The sequence below is a fragment of the Coenobita brevimanus genome, chromosome 26, assembly GCF_032717465.1.
Source record: "Coenobita brevimanus isolate Jiangsu-jjx chromosome 26, ASM3271746v2, whole genome shotgun sequence".
NCBI lineage: Eukaryota > Metazoa > Arthropoda > Malacostraca > Decapoda > Coenobitidae > Coenobita > Coenobita brevimanus.
In genome coordinates, this window is record NC_136979.1 from 45,340,102 (window position 1) to 45,358,442 (window position 18,341).

The 18,341-nt window shown below is 43.2% G+C and overlaps 1 protein-coding gene across 1 annotated transcript in view; it reads right to left on the reverse strand.

Moving 5' to 3' along the window:
• The window catches only part of LOC145394208 (5-oxoprolinase), a 103,903-nt gene that overhangs the window by 48,581 nt on the left and 36,981 nt on the right, over nucleotides 1-18,341 (reverse strand). The window contains exons 10-12 of the mRNA XM_080268197.1: nucleotides 15,545-15,746; nucleotides 11,455-11,674; nucleotides 1,767-1,905 (exon numbers count right to left, since the gene is read on the reverse strand). Of these exons, the coding sequence (XP_080124323.1) occupies nucleotides 1,767-1,905; nucleotides 11,455-11,674; nucleotides 15,545-15,746 (561 nt within the window). The remainder of the gene's footprint in view (nucleotides 1-1,766; nucleotides 1,906-11,454; nucleotides 11,675-15,544; nucleotides 15,747-18,341) is intronic.

Sequence of the window (18,341 nt, forward strand, 5' to 3'; positions counted from 1 at the left end):
CAGGTTTCGAGGACGTTACATTGGCGGACATACAAGAAGTGCACGCTGCTAATAAGGAACAGCCTCCCGAGGAAGTGTTGCAACAGATAGATGAGGCTGACGCAGAGCCTGACGCCAGGCAGAGTCAAGTTGAGCAGCCTAGTGTGATGGAAGGCAGGACTGAGCTGTGTATGTCAAGAATAAGCATGATCCTTGCTGCCATGGATAAGCACAGGGAAGAGGTGAAGGAACAGGAAGTGAGCAGCCTTAGAACGGAGGAAGTTCTGGCTGGTATAGACAAACTCTTCCGTTTCTACACAAACAGGCACAGGCAAGAAATAAACAGAAGAAGACAGACGCTCATAACAAGTTACACACACCGGGCTCAAGTTAGTGAAATTGAGGAACCAGCTACATCGTCTGCTCCTGTTCCTGTTGAGGATGAAGAGGATGCAATGTCAGAAGTGTCAGCATTGGACTTCGAGAGGTTTATGGCTGAAGTGAGTGACTTTGAGGCTCCCGGGGAAGGTGCTCAAGAGGAGTCTGTGGAGGGAAGTGTTGGTGCGGCAGGAGGTGCAGTGGGTGGTGCGGCGGTGTAAGTGTTGCCAAGGCTCAGAACCCCTGTTATTTAAGTCCATCAGGCCTGTTGTCTACTGTTATTATGGTGACTACCCATATTTTTGTTATTGTAGCTATATCTGCAGTTCAGTGTCTGAAAAATATGACCTTTATTATGTCTCTGAGGGCCAAAAAATGTCCAGGTATGAGGTGGTACCACCCATATGTAATTTTTCCCATAAGATTATGTATTCACAGTGCATGAATTCTCAGTGCGCGATGTCGTGGACTGCCCAACCTCTCGCGCACTGTGTAAGCCTACTGTACCAACAATTTTTCTCGCTATCTAAGCAAAGTTGGATTTGCAAATACTGACCAAACTGAGCACTAATTATGTATATTAATTAATTTTAAAAATTTTACTGAAGATGGACAGAAAAATTAAAAGAAGCTGAATTTCTGCTCACAGCTCTTGTTCCATCAAAAGTAAGCATTAAGCCTAAGTCACATCACTGATGGAACACCATTAGTGTATGTGTGTGTACCACCTGACTTGCAAGTTCCTACCTGTCTGCCACAACTCCTTGACAGAAGACTATTGTCTAGGTAGGCAATATGTGTCAAGCTTCATTCAAACCACAGTGATATAATATTATGGTCTAAATATTCTGTATCTTTTAGTTCATGCATTTTACCATTTAAGACAGTAAACAGAATGTGGGATAAACCATATCTTTGAAAGTAATCATCATTCCAGCATTAGTTCACATCTCAAATGGTAATGAAATAAGCGCTAGAGTCTAGGGTCATTGGGTAAAACAAACATTTATGTACTTTTCATTGCTAATTGGCCGAACCCGATAAGATTCCGATTATTGGCTAATGTTTCCCTTCCAATACCGATATTAATCAGCTTTTGCTTGCTGATTTACAGCACTAGGAGGGAGGCAGTACACTAGGCACTCTTCCAGCAAAATCTCACACACTGCAACCTGGGCAGCAAGGGGTTAAAGCATTTACAAGAAATCATGTGCAGGTATATACCAATCCTGTGAATCTAGATGTTTGTTAATTGTGGAAGGCTTGTGTTTCACTGGGTATGTCACAACAGAAAAATGGGCTTTTGTATACAAAACTTGTCTGTCTCACAACAACCTTTTTCAGCTCAGTCTGTCAATGAAGTTTTAAAAATTATTTTCATAGTATTATAAGTACAACCCTCTACTTACCGTCTCTATTTGAGGTTCTCCTTGTGCCTGAGGAACCTGTTCATCTACATCAATCATTGATTTTCCAATACCTCTCACTCGGATGTCATCCACTAGAATCTCTCGGTCAGATATAACAAAGCCAAACTCACGCTTGTAGCTGAAAACAAATTTATATTATAATAAATCTTACTGATTATTCTTTTCAAACAGGACATGATGACAGGAAAACAAGTATTACTCACTAAACTGTATACAGTATAAACAGGCTACAGCAGACCCTCGCAACAGTGTATCTTGATGGACTAGGTATGGGATTTAACGGACACTGTGAAGGCCATAAAACTGCTGTCAACTACAGTAAAAGTCCTGTAATCTGAATGGCAGAGGACCGAGGGTCTTTGAACTATTGTTTTCTTTCAAACTGTTCAGAGGGATCTCTGAAAACATTAGAAATATGTACACTCATGATCACTAATTTCTGCCCAAGGGTGCCACCTTCCTACCCCTGTATACCCAGGAAAGGAGAGAAGTGGGAGATGAAACAAGCTCCACCCACCTCTACCCCAGATCCCACCTCTTCCCCATACCCCTAGCCAACTCCCCCCACCCATCATTCTCAACTGGCAGTTACGTTTCAAGCTGATTTCATGCTTAACACTCTTGGTCCCACTACTAATACAAACATAGAACACTGGGATATGTAAAAAGTACAGTTACTAACTATCAACACGCTGCAGAAAGAAATTAATGCGTTATTACAATGACAGTAAAACAAAAATGTTAATAATGGCCACCTCAAGCCTCATGTGCTGGGTGCACTGCTTTGCAAAAACACACACACAACCAAAACACACAGACATAGACACACCCAAACACGCAGACAAAGGCACGCACGCAGCAAGCACTCAACGCATGAGGGCTGGGATGGCCATGGTTAACTCCTTTTTTTCTGTCAATGTTATAATGCATTAATTTCTTGCTGCAGTGTGTTCATAGTTATATACTTCTTACATACCCTAATGTTTTGTTTACGTTTGTGTATCAGTAATGTGACTATGAGTGTAGTGCATGAGGCTAGCTTGAGATGTAACTGCCAGTTAAGAATGACAAGTAGGGGGTTGGGTTGGGCAAGGGCATGGAAGAGGGTTGGGAGGTAGGGAAGAGGCAGGTAAAGCTTGTTTCGTCCTCCCTTTCCGTTTTCCCTGGGCATATAGGGGTAGGAAGGGGGCCCCTCCCAGAGCAGAAATTAGTGATCATGAGTGTATATGATCATTAAATAAACTCTTAAAATGATATGGGTTATTGCTTTACTCACCGGAAATGCATAGAAGTGAAGATGAATAGTTGCAAGCAGATACATCCAAGTCCAAGAGCAAGTCCAAGCCAGATAAGAAAGGCCCAGAAAAATTTGAAAAATTTCACCTTGAAAAATTCGGAGTACTGGGATTTTTGGATTACTGGTGGCCTGATTGGAGGACTTTTACTGCATAATGAACAACGTCTGTTCAATGGGGGGCAATGGGGCGCAATACAAGTGTTCTCTACCCTTTGCACTCAAACCTGGAATGAAATTGTTCTCTCGCTATCTTGACTGCTGAAGAGTATAGTACAACCACGATATAATGGGCTGCAACATACCGAAATTTACTTTTATTAGGGACTTGGGGCCAGACTGCTTAAGGAACAACTACTAATACTACTCTCTCATACACTACACCACATGAGCTTTACATATTACACAGCGTACCCCACTACATCACTGAGGTTGACGCCAGAAAGGGCATGAGACCAGAACACTTTGCACATGCTACCTAGCAGCAGACCTTTTGAGGGGAGGCGTGACGAGGGCTCCGCCAGCACAGATCATGGGGTCGGGGTGAGATGGGGATCGAACCTGTGCTAGAGGGTACAGGGCACTGCAGTTCCCAGGCTGCCACTTCCACCCAATAGAAAGGGGCTCAAACCTGGGAGTGGCATCCCAGGAGACTGCCCTATCAATGGATGTATGATGGCAGGGGCAGTTACAGTGCCAAGGCAAGCTTGGAGGGTGTCCCTACAGCTGTCCTGGCAGGGTGCCCCACAGCCACTACCACAGCCACTGGTCAAGGCTGGTGAGCTAGGGGTTCCAGATTCATTGTCTGAACCTGTGCCTGTGAGGTGGGTGGGGCCTGTGGCATGTCTCTCCTGTCTATTATTTTACTGATTATGACCAAGTTAAAGAGTGAAATTCAAAGCAAGCCTGAGGACACTAAATCACCCAGAGGGATCAGAGTGGTATCATGGAATGTGGGAAGTTTGAGAGGCAATGCAGGGGAAGTGGTTGAGGCATTTAGTAGGAGGTGGGTGGATGTGGGATGTGTGCAAGAAGTCTGGTATAGGGATGGATCAGCCAGAAAGATTGCTGGGAGGGATTTTTATTATAAGTTGATTTGGCAGGGTAGGATAGGTGGATATGGTGGCATGGGTGTGCTGGTTGGGAAGAGATGGGTGGAATATGTCATGATCATTACAAGAGTAAGTGATATGATAATAGTAGTAAATATTTTGTTTGGTGGGAAAATGGTAGCTTTTATATCGGCGTATGCTCCATACGCAGGCTTGGGTGGGATAGAGAAGGACAGATTTTGGAATGACTTAATACGTGCAGTAAGTGGTATGGGGGATGATGAGATTGTAGCTTTGGGAGGGGACTTAAATGGTCATGTAGGTGAAGCAGCTCAAGGATATGAGGGAATACATGGAGGATGTGCATATTGTACAAAAAATGAGGAAAAGGGAAAGGATACTCGAGCCTGGAGAGGCAATGAACATCACTGTTTCCAACACATTTTAGGAGGAGAGAGAGTAGGTTGATTACATACAAGTCAGGGGGAAATAGCAATAAGATAGACTATTTCCTGGTCAGGAGGGCTGATAGGAGGTTTGTGAGAGATGTTAAAGTTATAGGGAGCGATGAGTGTGTACAGCAGCACGAGCTATTGACATGTGACATGGTGCTTAAGGACTGGGTGATGAAAAAGAGGACCTATGCACCTTGGAGGAAAATACAGAAGCTGAAAAACTAAGCAACAAGGCATGCCTTCTACAGTGAAATGAGAAACGTGGAGGCTGAAAAAAGGAAGACATTAAGAGAAGTGTTAATGAGCAGTACGGAGCCCTTAAGAGCAACCTCCTGAGAGTTACTGATTCAGTATATGGATGGACAAGAGGCTCAACCAAGGCAAAGTAACTTGGTGGTGGGATGAAGGTGTAGAGGCTGCAGTTACCGGTAAGTAGAAAAGAAGGCTTTTCCAGGAATGGAAGAAGGGTGGTAACAAAAAGGAATACTTGGCTGTCATGTGTAGGACTAGAAAAGAGGTTTACAGGGCAAAGTCTGAGTCACAGAGACTTTTATTCAATAATTTAAATCATGTGGAAAGGAAGAATGTGATATTTAAGGTGGAAAATCAGATGAAGAGGGAGAATAGGGATATCACAGGTGAGAGGCATGTGAAGAATGATGAAGGAAAGGTAGTGGTGAATTGTGGGGATATTAACTCCCAGGTGCCGGGTGGTTATATCCGATATAAAGGTTGTGGATCACGGACGCCGGGTGACGACTATAACCGCAAGTGTTTGTGAGCCGTTGTTTGAAGCAGCCGCCACTTTATCCCGTCACCAAATGCAAGTGAGTGAGTCCAGCCAGACAATCGTCTCTCTGACTCTACCAGGTGTAAGACAATATTTTCTTAACCTTCTTGTCCGATTCCATTCCTGCCTCACATGGACTTCTGCCTCATCCACCCCTGCCAAGCCCCTTTCCAAGGATACTAAGAAAGGGCTCAGTGATAGTGCCATAGGACATGCTTTGGATGTCACTGTCCCTAGTTTATCTCGTAATGGAGGAGTTATCACATTGAGAGCAAGCCCATAGTCAGGGCCACAAGCACACACACGACCACATCCTACTTGTCTCACTACAAAACTGTCCTCTTCTTCTTCACGTCCTCACCCATCAATGTGAAACCCCACAGACCTAGGGTCTGGTGAGTAATATGGTCTTTAATTTGCTTACCTAACTGCTACAGTTTCCAAGATAATAACCCGTGGATTGTGCAATTACCTTTTTTTATCCCGCCCCATGGTGTGCAAAAAATGAGGGATTTTTTTTTTTTTAGTTTTTATTATAAACCTGAAGATAAACATCCAGGGCATCATTTGGTGAAAAAAAAAAAAATCCCTCTCCGTCTTTGTATGGGAGTAGTGAAAAAATTTAAAAATAAAAAATTTGTTTATTATAAACCTGAAGATAAACATCCAGGGCATCATCTGGTCAAAAGAAAAAAATCCTATCTCTCTCTCTCTCTCCGTCTTTGCTTAGTGCCATGTGTAAGTTTGAGTAGGGGTCGAGTTGTTTACAGTGATCCACGGCCAGCACAGCCTGAGCTGTGGCTCGCAATCCACGGGTCAAGGTTTGAAAACATGCTATTTTTGGAACAATTCGCATGCAGGGAGAAAGCGTGCATTGTGGCGTGCAGTGTAAATAGCAATGTTTGGGGGTTAAAGATGCATGGAGAGAGCAGTATAGTCGGTTGTTGAATGAGGAGTTTGACTGGGACAGGGAATGTTTGGCCCTTGGCCTCTGATTGACACTCCTACTGTGAGCAGGGCAATAGGCAGGGAGCAAGTGGGGAAGGCAGCAGGTGTGTCTGGTTGACTGCTGAAATGTTGAAAGCCGCAGGAGATATAGGAGTGAGGTTAGTCACTGACCTGATAAATATGATTACCGGTATATATGAGGGTGTTGTCCCAGATGACTGGCTGAAGAGTGTAATTGTAAATGTGTACAAAAGAAAGGGTGATGCTATGGAAAGAGGAAATTATAGAGGCATAATGCTTTTACACCAGATAATGAAGGCAATGGATAGAGTTTAAGAGGTATGATTAGAGAGAGTGAATACTGAGGAGATGCAGCTTGGGTTTATGCCATACAGAGGGGCCACTGATGCCATATTCATTGTCTGACAACTTCGGGAAAAATATACAGGATAGAAAAGGGAATTGTACTTTGTTTTTGCTGATTTGAAGAAGGCATGTGAGAGTCCCTAGACAGGTGGTCAAGTGGGCAATGAGAAAGCTTGGGATAGAGAAGTGGCCAGTTAGAGTCGTTATGGCCATGTATGTAGGTGCTCGTACCCAGGTAAGGGTGAATGAAGATTTGAGTGAGGAGTTTTCTGTGAATGTTGGTGTGCATTAGGGGTAAGTTTTGAGCCCCTTGTTGTTTATCATGGTACTTGAAGTCCTCTCCCGTGACTTCAGAAATGGATTCCCGTGGAAGATGTTGCATGCTGATGATCTGTTGTTGATTGCAGACAATGAACGGGAAGCGGAGGAAAGATTTAGGAAATTAAAAGATAGTAGGGCTTAAGAGTAAACGCAGATAAAACAAAAGTGATGATATCTAGGGCTGGTAGTGATACATCAAAGAAGAGGGAGAGTGGCCATGTGCAATTTGGCGCAAGGGTGTGGGGAGTAATTCCATCTTGTGCAGTGTCTGTGATAAGTTGGGTGCATAAGAGATGTAGTGGTATCAGAGGTGGGCTGTAAGACAATGCTGATTTCATCTGTGCGGTATGTATAGGGCAGCATGTGGAGATTGCCAGGCAAGTAAGGTGGTAGATGGGGGCACTCACCATCCACTCACTCGATGTAGTGCTGCTTTGGGTGTCTGCCCTTTCCCCTCTTCCATCCTTCCTCTTCTGTCTTCTTTCCTTTAATATTTCCTCTTCCTTCTGTCTACAGGTGACTTTACACTGCCTCTTCCATCTATCTTTCCTTCACTCTTTCCTCTTCCTTCTACCTATGGGTGACTCTATGCTGAGTTACAAGCCAAATGGTGTCCTGTACACCAGGAAACCATTTTACTATGCTGGGTGATAACCATATAACCACATGATGGGGAGCTCCAATCAGACTGAGCCTGCGTAGATTTATGTCCAAGGGATGGTTGGGGTTTATTGCTCACGTAATGGCACTCAGGGATGAATGAGGCTGGGAACTCTCATCTTAAATATCAGGACCAACTTCCCTAGCCCTGGGCTCCTCTTGGGGCAACACGAGATTGGATGATGGACGGACGGATGAATGAAAGGACTCAACCTGCTGGTGAGTCCCTTGGGTAAGTGGAAAAGTTCTGTTATTTGTGAGACATGCTATGTGCTTGAGGCAGGGCTGGAGCTACCTCTGTGGCTAGAGTGAGGAGTGCTTGGAAGAAATTCAGGGAGCTTTTGCCTCTCCTGACAATGAGAGGGCTCTCCCTCTGTGCTAAGGGATCTCAATATGCTTTATGTGTTAGGAGTGTAATGCTGTATGGTAATGAGACCTGGGCAGTAAAGGAAGAGGATATTCGCAGGCTCAAACATACAGAAATGAGAATGATTAGGTGTATGTGCAGTGCATCCCTGAGTGCGAGGCCTGGGGGGCTAGGTTTATGATGGAAGAGTTGAGGGGTAGGATGGGACTGGAGTGCATAGGTGCTGTGATGAGGAAAGGTAGACTGAGGTGGTTTGGGCACGTAGAGGGGACAGGGGATGATAGTTGGGTGCAGAGAATGAGAAATGTTCATGTTAGGGGTAGGGTTGCGAGAGGCAGACTGAAAAAGACATGGGACGAGGTCATCGAGTGTGACCTCAGGGATAAGGGACTGAATAGGGAAACTTCCAGAGATTGAGCAGCATGGAAGGCCGATATCAGGTGACCAAGGCTGACACATGCAAGCATGTTGGAGCCTGCAAAAACGAACGAATGAACGAACCTGTTTTTCGCACTCTCAAAACCTGTGATGTTGGAGTTCCTCCACCACCAGATGTATGCCATTTGGTATAATGATAAACTCAAAGCTGTGTGTTTTTTTTCTTTCTTTTGTGATGGCACCTTTATTTTCACTCTCACTTTCATGTGACAACATATCTGAGTCATTAGACACTGCTTCCATCAGATACAAGTACAGTAGTAATCACAGCAGCCAGACACTACCATGGCAGTGGAAACATCTCATACCTCACGCTTCGACGCGCAGTTGAGTTGCATAAAACACGTGTTTGTAAGCCACAGTTTTCTAATTCACAGCATGGTTCCTGTTCGGAACTGAAAGTAGAAGAAACCATGGTTATGAGCTTAAAGCGTGGACTTTCGGCGCCAAAGTGATGCATTTCCATGGCGTCTGTCTGTTCCACAAACTGTAGCCATCAGCCATTCATAGGCAAGCATGACAAGCAATGAGAAGCCGATCATAACCCTTCCCTGGCGGCATGTTCGTGCACTACTTCCCTCCACCGTTTATTCCTGCACCACCCGCTGCAAGAGTGGTCACAAGCACGGTTTCTGAGGACTACCTGGCCCTTTTTATTGTTCCCTTACATGCCCTTCCAGTGTGATATGATGCCAGACCACAATTGCCCTAAGATGCTGTTGCAAAAAAAAAAAAATCAGTATGACCAGAAACTGGATGTTACTCGTCGCATCAATAATGGAGAGAAAAAGGCAAGAACGACGACGACACCACTTCAGTCATCTCTGCAGTGGACTTTGAGGGGTTCCTGAGAGGGGCTCAGGAGGATGAAGAGGGGCTGAGACAGCGGCAGCATGAGGCACCACCACATTCGCCTTATGCTAAGAGGCCCTAGTTTGCCTCTTGCCTCAGAACCTCCACCCTTCCACTTAGGCACTGTCATTGGTCGGAGGCAGGTAAGACCCTTTAATATTGTTTATTTAATGTTTAATATTCTTCATTCTCAGTAATACATGCACTGGATAATTGTTTGAGTGTGTGCTAGTGTTCGCTGGTGACTAGCTGGATGTAGGTAGGGTGATATGCGACAATTTGGCTGAGAGGCCAGAATCATATAGTAATTCTTCCCATAAAATATGTCATTTAAAAACCATGGAATTTCTAAAGCACGGCAGTGGTCCAAACCCTTACTGCAGCAGATTAGATGACTCGACTGTACTTCTGGTATGTGATGAAAATAACTGACAATAAAATAGGCTTTATTGCAGCAGATTAGATGACTCAACTGTACTTCTGGTTTGTGATGAAAATAACTGACAATAAAATAGGCTTTAATGCAGCAGATTAGATGTCTCAACTGTACTTCTGGTACGTGATGAAAGTAACTGACAATAAAACAGGCCCTTGTGGTAGGTAGGGGCACTCACCATCCACTCACTCAATGTAGTGCTGCTCTCGGGTGTCTGCCCTGTCCTCTCCTCCATCCTTCTTTCCTTCCATCTTCTACTATTTTTCTTTCCTTCATTCTTTCCTCATCCATCTGCCTACGGGTGACTTTACACTCCCTCTTCTGTCTTTCATTCCTTCATTCTTTCCTCTTTCTTCTGCCTATGGGTGACTCTACACTGAGTGACAAGTCAAATGGTTTCCTGTACACCAGGAAACTATTTACTACGCTGGGTGGTAACCATATAACCAAATTTTGACGCCTGGTGGTTTAGTGGGTAATTATTGTGCTCCAATCGGATTGAGCTGGTGAAGGTTTATATCCAAGGGATGGTTGGGGTTTATTGCTCATGTAATGCCACTCAGGGATGAGTGAGGTTGGTCACTCTCATCTTAAATGTCAGGACCAACTGCCTAGCCCTGGGCTCCTACGCTCCTCATGGGGCAATGTAGGACTGGATGATGAATGGATGGATAAAATAGGCCTGTGATGGCAACACCTCAGTACTGCCACCTCCTGATACGTGAACCATTATTGGGCCCCCAGTACTGGTGCGCAACCATAAAATGTCCAGAATACATATAGGTGCCAACCGATGACTACAGATATTTTCTTTGTGGCATGCATAAGTGACACCCAATGTGAAAGGGTTAAAGATAGAAAAGATGAAGTGTTGTTCACTAGGTGGATCAGTGAAAAGAGAGGGGAGCCACAGGTGGTTGTGAATAGTGAAATCTCCTAGAATGGAGATTCAAAGAAAGGAGAAGTGGATAGGATGTGTTCCATCTTGGAAGTAAGATAGTCGAAGAATTTTTCATAGCCAGTAGGATTAGGGGATAAGTAAGCAGCTCAGACATAGTCAGGGAATGACAGGAAAGTCAATGCCAGAGAGTGGAGAATTCAGAATATTCAAGTTCAGGAACATGACAGCAAGATGTCGTTGCGTACATATACACAACAGACACCTTTGGCTTTGTAGTGAGTATAGAGTAAGTAGGAGGATACAGAGAAGGGTCTGCTATCAGTCACCTCATACAGTTGAGTCTCAGTATGGAAGAGGTGAGATTTATAGGAGGAGAGGTGGTGCCCACCAGATAGAAAGTTAGAGGAAAGGCCACAAATGCTGTAGAAATAAGGAGTCAGACTGTGGTTCCAGGCATCTCACGGGGTCGTTGCTGGAAGAGGGGCAGATGGTGGGGGCTTTGATGGTTCCCCCCCCCCCAGGGATTCCAAGGCTAGGTAATAAGATGCAACTGCTTTTGTAAAATTTTGAACACAAAGTGAAGTGTATAATGTGCATGTAGTTTGGTGCTGACAGTTGTAACATATAACCTATCTAATTCACAAAGTCTGGCCTGTGTTCAACTTGGGATAGCGATAATAAAATATGAAAGATTTTAGACAGATATACACACAAACTGTATAGATATACAGAAGACAGATCAATACCATAGATATACAGATAAGTAGGCAGGCTGATAAATACTAACCGATCTAGAAAGGTTTGCTGAAAATCACCATAGGAACATGCACTACTGGTTGCCTCATCTCTAACAGCAGTACACATTAGAGCACAATCGGTACCTTGGTAGCGCAGGTTTAGGTACGTCTCACATTCTATGGTTTTAGCAGAAAATCCTTGATCTTTCAGGCTTGTAATACACTCTTGTTCCAATGCTTCCAGCCGGGAATCTATATAGGAGAAGTTGTCTGGAAAAATATTTTTAAAAATGAAAAATTATAAAATATGTACCAAAAACACTGATATCTTAACAAAAGACTCTAATTTTATCATGCTGAATCAGCCAAAACGTTAATGATAAAGAAATATCAATGAGGGACTTTCAGGTGTCGTCTGCTACCTAGCCGGTGAACCAAAACTCGGTCCTAGACCTGAAAAAGTAACATAACTATTGTGACTACTCTATATGTCTGTATAAACTTACAAGAGTTAGCAACACCATAGACCATTAAAGTCACTAAAATACTCAATAAAAAATCACACCCATGAGTGAATACTTTTGACTGGCTATTTTGCATATGCGTACATTGGGCTTCCATCTGGCAATCTCTTACACACAGTCATTTTGTTGTGTTACTGATGAGTTCAGTGCAAATGGCTTTCATATCTACATTCGTATTGTCTTTTTGAGTAAGAATATTGCTTTCTTGAACTTGTCATAGCCCTAATTTTCTGAAACTTAATATTTGCCAAATACCACCACTATCAGTTTCCATAAGTCATAAACAACCGTCCCCATGTTGGGATAAAACATAGCTCACTTTTCACTGTCGGTGAAGGCAGTTGTGCATACGGTTCATTTACTACACCATTGTGGCGATTAATCAAGGTTTTTAAGTCCAATATTTGCATGATTCGTATGATGTATCTTGATTTATACAACGAGGAAAAAAACAAGAAGACAAGTACAAGTTAGCCTAGAGCATGTGCTGCTACATGAGGGTGATTAAACTACTTCCTTCACTCTGACGACGTAAATCATTTTATTCTTTATTCCGACAACTTTGTTCAGCTTAGGGGAGACTGAACTGGATGATGATACAGCTTCATTAACCCTCTTCAGTATGAGTATTCTAAATGGTAAAATCCTTTGGCAGCAAGAATAAAACTATATATCATCGGACTGAAAAAGTTAGGCTTTTGACACCACTTTCTCGTTCAGAGGCTCAGAGGCTTACCTGATCATTTGGTACATGTTTTATGATTTATTTTACCATTCTTTCCAAAAATTGAAGGAATATACATGATTCTAAATGGCACTGGACACTTGGTACGACTTTATCTATATTACACATTAATATCCTCTTCTACGTTAAATGATGCAGACTGTTGACATTAAAATATACACATATTTTGGTTCTTCAGTTTTCATATTTTAAATAAACATTAAGGTGGTACCTTTTTCCTGAAATGTCTATTAAATGCAAGGTATTATACAATTAAAACTCAGCCATGTAATGTAATTTCGTCATTAATACAAATCAAAGGGTAGCCTAGCAGCAAAGTAATAACGCTAGCAATAAAAGTAACTAGGCTTTTTTTTTTCTTTCCGGTGCATAAGTGCATGCCACTGATTCCCTTCGTACATCAACTGATAAAAAAAAAGATAAATCTCTCTCTCTCTCTCTCTCTCTCTCTCTCTACAGTGAGCGAGTTTTGAATCTTGATGTTACTAGGATAGGATACTGATAATAATGAAGGCTGATAAGTAGTCCCTGATCTGATTTGGCAGCCTCTGAATTTGAGTTATCGCACTTAATCCCTTTAATTCAGTATAGTTCATTCTCAAACATTAACACTGGACAGACGAAACAAGCACCAGTCTTTGGTAAACACTGAGGATGGGCTGTTCTCCTATTCACAACTGTCCCTTTAATGCACACGCGCGAGTCTTGTGGCAATACTGTTAAGAAGTGAGATTTGCCAGCTTGGTGCTTGAGAAGCTTCTCAGCGTTTCGTGTATGGTAGCTAGTTCTGTTTCTGGTACGAGTCAGAGTCGCCAATTTGCCTGGTGTTTGTGAGCGTAGTTGTTTCGTAGTTATGCATTAATTTTTCTGCTCTTTTTCTTTTTAATGTTTTATTTAACTGATTGCTTGTTAAATTATGTAATTTAAGTTCATATGGTAAATGAATTAGTGTTATGTAATGTAGGACAGCCATGGCTTGTTTTGGTTGTCTCTGAGTTGGCAACTGTTGTTCTCGTAGAATGCAGACGTCTCTTGAATAATGCAAGCTTATATAAGATGGGGTAGAGATTATTACAGAGTCAGTCAGTTTTCAGTTCAGTTTGAGTGAAGTGCAGTCAGTTTTGGTTCAGTTTGAGTGTAGTGCAGTATCCGTGCAGTGCTGTTAGTGAAGTTTGTGAAGAGCTGCTGGCAGGCATTATGTGTAATTACCGTTAGTGAAGATTATTTTCGGTACTTGTGTAATAAGTGAAGTGTTGGCAAGCATTAACTGTACTAACAGTGAAGTGTTGTTAACATTAAGTGTAACTGCAATCAGCAAAATGTGTATAGCGCCAATGCTTGTGAGAATAGTGAAGAGAAGTTGGAAAGCATTAAGTGGAATTATCTGGAAAATAAAGACAGTGAACTTTATGGAGCCAGTGTTTATTTTCGCCTTAGATGATCTTGTGTACTGCACACCTAGAGGCTGACCATAGGAAGAACAACTCACTGGGCAACATCCTTCCTGTACTGTACTACTGCTGTTGGAGCCTGTGGCAGTGTGGGAAGGGGACGTAACAATATGTTAATAGCTTAAGTTTACAAAATATTAAATTTCAGATAATATAACGACTGTCAGTACAAAAGGTGATGTTAATAATGTATAACAGGCAGGCCTTAATATATATGAGAGAGCGGCTACAACGTCCAGAAAATCAAATATAATTTATGCAAGGTGTAGCTGTTACAGCCTGACACTCTGGTATCGAGTCTGTGATCATAGATTATAAAATTCTGAAAATAAAGATCATTTTTATTGGTTATGATTTTTCCGAGTAATATTTTAGTAATGTCAGTGGCATATGCCATTACTATCTCTCACAATTAGACACTGGAAAACAAATAATCCACGGCTATTACAAGCATGGCAACCAGCAAAAGACTAGTGTAGGACTGAGTTTGGAATGACTCAGCACTCTGAAAGTCCCCCATTCAGCCTGAGACTGCATTCAGAAAAATGGAGAAGCTGGACACTGCTTTCATTTACAACTTCACTACAAACATTACTAGCCAACTGCTGGGTGTAGGTATCTAGTAAGAGCCCAGGTTAGCAGAAAAAATACTATCTCTTAATATCAACCGAGATCAGTAATGACTGGAGATATACCAGTGAATCTAAGGCCTATGTCCTATCAGGTACTATAAAAGGCATTTACAGTAAAACCTGAATATAACGGACTTCAATATAGTGGAATTCGCTTTTATCGGACTGGAGGAGCCAAGTGGACTAAATTTTTATGCTCTGGAATAGTCCAATAAAGCCAGAAGCAGTCCTCTCTTGGAATAAATGAATAAAGAAACAAACGGAGGAGATACCATAATATCTGTCCCTTCTCTCTCTCTCTCTCCTCCTCCATTCATTCCCCTCCTCCCTGTCCCTCTCCGGTGAGAGAGAGAGAGAGAGAGAGAGAGAGAGAGAATAAATACAGAAATGACAAAGGCATCCCCTTGGCATAAACAAATGAGGAAGATATGCATAACCTTGGTCCCTCCTCTCTCTCTCCTTCTATATTCCCTCCCCTTCTCTCTGTCTCTGGGAGAGATAGGTGAAAGTGAATGAAAAAGTAAAGGTTAGTGAAGGCATTGTGAAGGTGAAAGTGAAGGTAGTGTGAAAGTGAAAGTGAAGATGAAAGTAAAAGTGAAAGTGAAAGTGAAGGCAAAAGTAAAAGTGAAGGTGGAAGGTGAAAATGAAGGTGAAAGTGAAGTCAAAAGTGAAAAAGAAGATGTTGCTTTTATCGGACTTTCGCTTTTTTCGGACTGGCTTGGGCCCCAATTAGTTCGATATAATAAGGTTTTACTGTATATAAATAAAAATCTAGACTCAGTGCTCACCCGGGTGGTATGTCTTGGCACATGGCTCCTGCGCTTCATGAACCACATCAGCCAATGCCATGCCAAATGCTGACAGAATGCCAGCATACTTGTGCACTATGGCTGTCTGCATGCCTAGTGCTCGGCCCACTGCACAGGCATGCTGCCCACCCGCACCACCAAACACTGCCAGCACGTGTTGAGAAGTGTCATGACCCTTGGCCTGCATAACAGAATGATAATGGCTATACCAGTATGTGCTTTGTACAAGGATTTAACACAGGAAGGAAGCTTGGAGCTACAAATTAAAGTAGCACATTTAAGTTACTGTGAAAATTAATTCATATGCAACTCTACTGTTCTGTATCTAAGCTTACAACTACAGGCACAGTACCTGAAACACTGATTTGGACGTTCTTCTTAATTACAGTCAGGCCTCACTATATGTTTGTTCAGTGTGTGATAAATTGCTAGAAATAAGAACTAAAACTTATACCCAGTCTTGCTATAACAATGGGGAACTTCAATAAAACAAAAATTCTGGTGGCCGTATATTGCCCAAAAAGAAACATCAACAAATTAATCACACTGGTCTGGCCAAGATTCGATCTCATGCCCCCGCGCTTCATACATGGGCACATTACCACTGAGCCAAAGAGAGGATCCTCGCTTTGCCTCTATGCAATGTGGGCTTTTATAAACCCCATTACATCACTCTTTTCTACCCTTGGTTATTAATTTGGCGAGTTTCAAACACTGGGTAGCGTAGAATCGGAGGCTACCGCTGGGGACGCTGGGGACCACACAGAACAGCTCATCCCCATGATGCAAGGACTAGGACACCGCCAGCTAACCAAGGAACAACATCGAATTGCCAACAATGCCTCGCCTCACAGCCCACACCGCTGCCAACCAATATAATACCCAAAATGAAACCAACAAATTAATCACACTGGTCTGACCAAGATTTGATCTCAGGCCTCCATGCTTCATATGAGCACACGTTACCATTGAGCCAAAGAGAGGATTCTCATTTTGCCTCTAAGCAACACGGGCTTTTATAGACCCCATTACAGCTGCATATGACAATCCTGTCCATACATGGTGTCTCCCATGCAAGCCAGCAGTCAGCAGTTTGAGCCGAGATGGCTGCCCAGTGTTAACATTTGCTGAGATCATCTCCTTTTGTTCCATTTCATGCATGGAAGGCCATTAAAACACCACTCCTATCATCAAATAACAGCGGAAATGTGTAACAAAGAGTGCAGTGTGCATCATAAAGTGATAATTTATCAACATCATCATTCAGACCTCCTTTCCCACCTTAGGGCAGGGTGAAGAGTAATGTCCAGACAGCCCTTATTTGCCCAATCCAATGGGCCATGCTTCCATTCGCTCACCACTGAAACCCCCAGAATCCTGGATCTATCTGATATGTAAAAAACATTCACCACATTCTGCAGCTTCACATAAGCATATTTGATAGAGTCAATCTGAATGCTGTCATGTTAAAAAGGGAGCCAAATCCCTGATCATGCACTTCTCTTCACAATATTCATCCAGTCTCCACGATCTCTTATCAGTCCCCTTAGCCTCACCAACTTCGAAACCTCTCTCTGTCACACACTCATCCACCATAACCCTCCACCTTCTCCTTGGCCTACCTCGCCTCCTCCCTCCTTCAAATTCACTCATGTATAACTTTTTTACCACTCTATTGTTATCCATTCTCTCCACGTGACCATACCATCTCAGGACACTCTCTTTGATTCTGGTGTCCACAGACTTCCTCACTCCACATCTTTCATGAATCACATTACAGTATTTCATATCCTATCTACCCTCTGTACTCCATATACATTCCTCAGCAGTCCCATCTCCACTGCTTTTACTCCTGACTTTTCATTTTCATGCCACACAATAGTCTCACATCCATATGTTAAAGTTGGCATTAACACTCCTTCATGTAAGACTAGTGCAGCTGCAACACTCAAGCCTCTGTTTCTTATCAAGGCCTTCATTGCTCCTGCTACTTTCCTTCCCTGTGTCACTCTACTCTCCAGTTCTTTTGCACATTTTCCTCTATTTTCTATCACTGTACTCAGGAATTTGTGGTGGTGCCCTACCTGCTGCAGGGCCTCCTGCTGCTCTCGGACCTCCTCTTAGTGTGTGTGATGATGGCCCCGCCACCTGAGAAAAGGAAGAGAGTGGTGTTGACTCTGGAGAAGAAGAGGTAGATATTGGAGAAAGTAGATGCGGGGTGGTCTTCTTCCTGCATTCTCCGCGAGTTTAACCTGGCCCGGTCTACTTTGTTCGATATCAAGAGGTCCCGAGACAAACTCATGCAGTACACGGCTAACTTCTCGTCGAGAAGCAAACGCAACGTGGAAAGGAAGGTTATGTTTACCCCCGAGTTTGCAGAAATCGACCGATCCACGTTGATTTGGTATCGACAACAACGTGCTGCTGGTGTGATGGTACGTGGAACGGAGCTGAAGGCTGCTGCTGAGAAGTTCCCCAGGCTTCACGACGCCCTAGACTTCAAGGCATCTGAGGGTTGGCTCTTCGCGTTCAAGTTGTGGCATGGCCTTACCAACCGTAAAGCACATGGCGAAGCACTGGACGCTAACGAGGATGGAGTTGACGAGTTTTGGCACAAGGTGAAGGGCTTGATCGACAGGGAGGGCCTAACTCTCGGTCAAGTCTACAATGCTGACGAAACTGGCCTATTCTATCGCTCGCTGCCAACGAACACTCTAGCCAAGGAGACGGAGATGCGTGTACCTGGCCGCAAGCTTTCCAAGGAATGGATATCTGC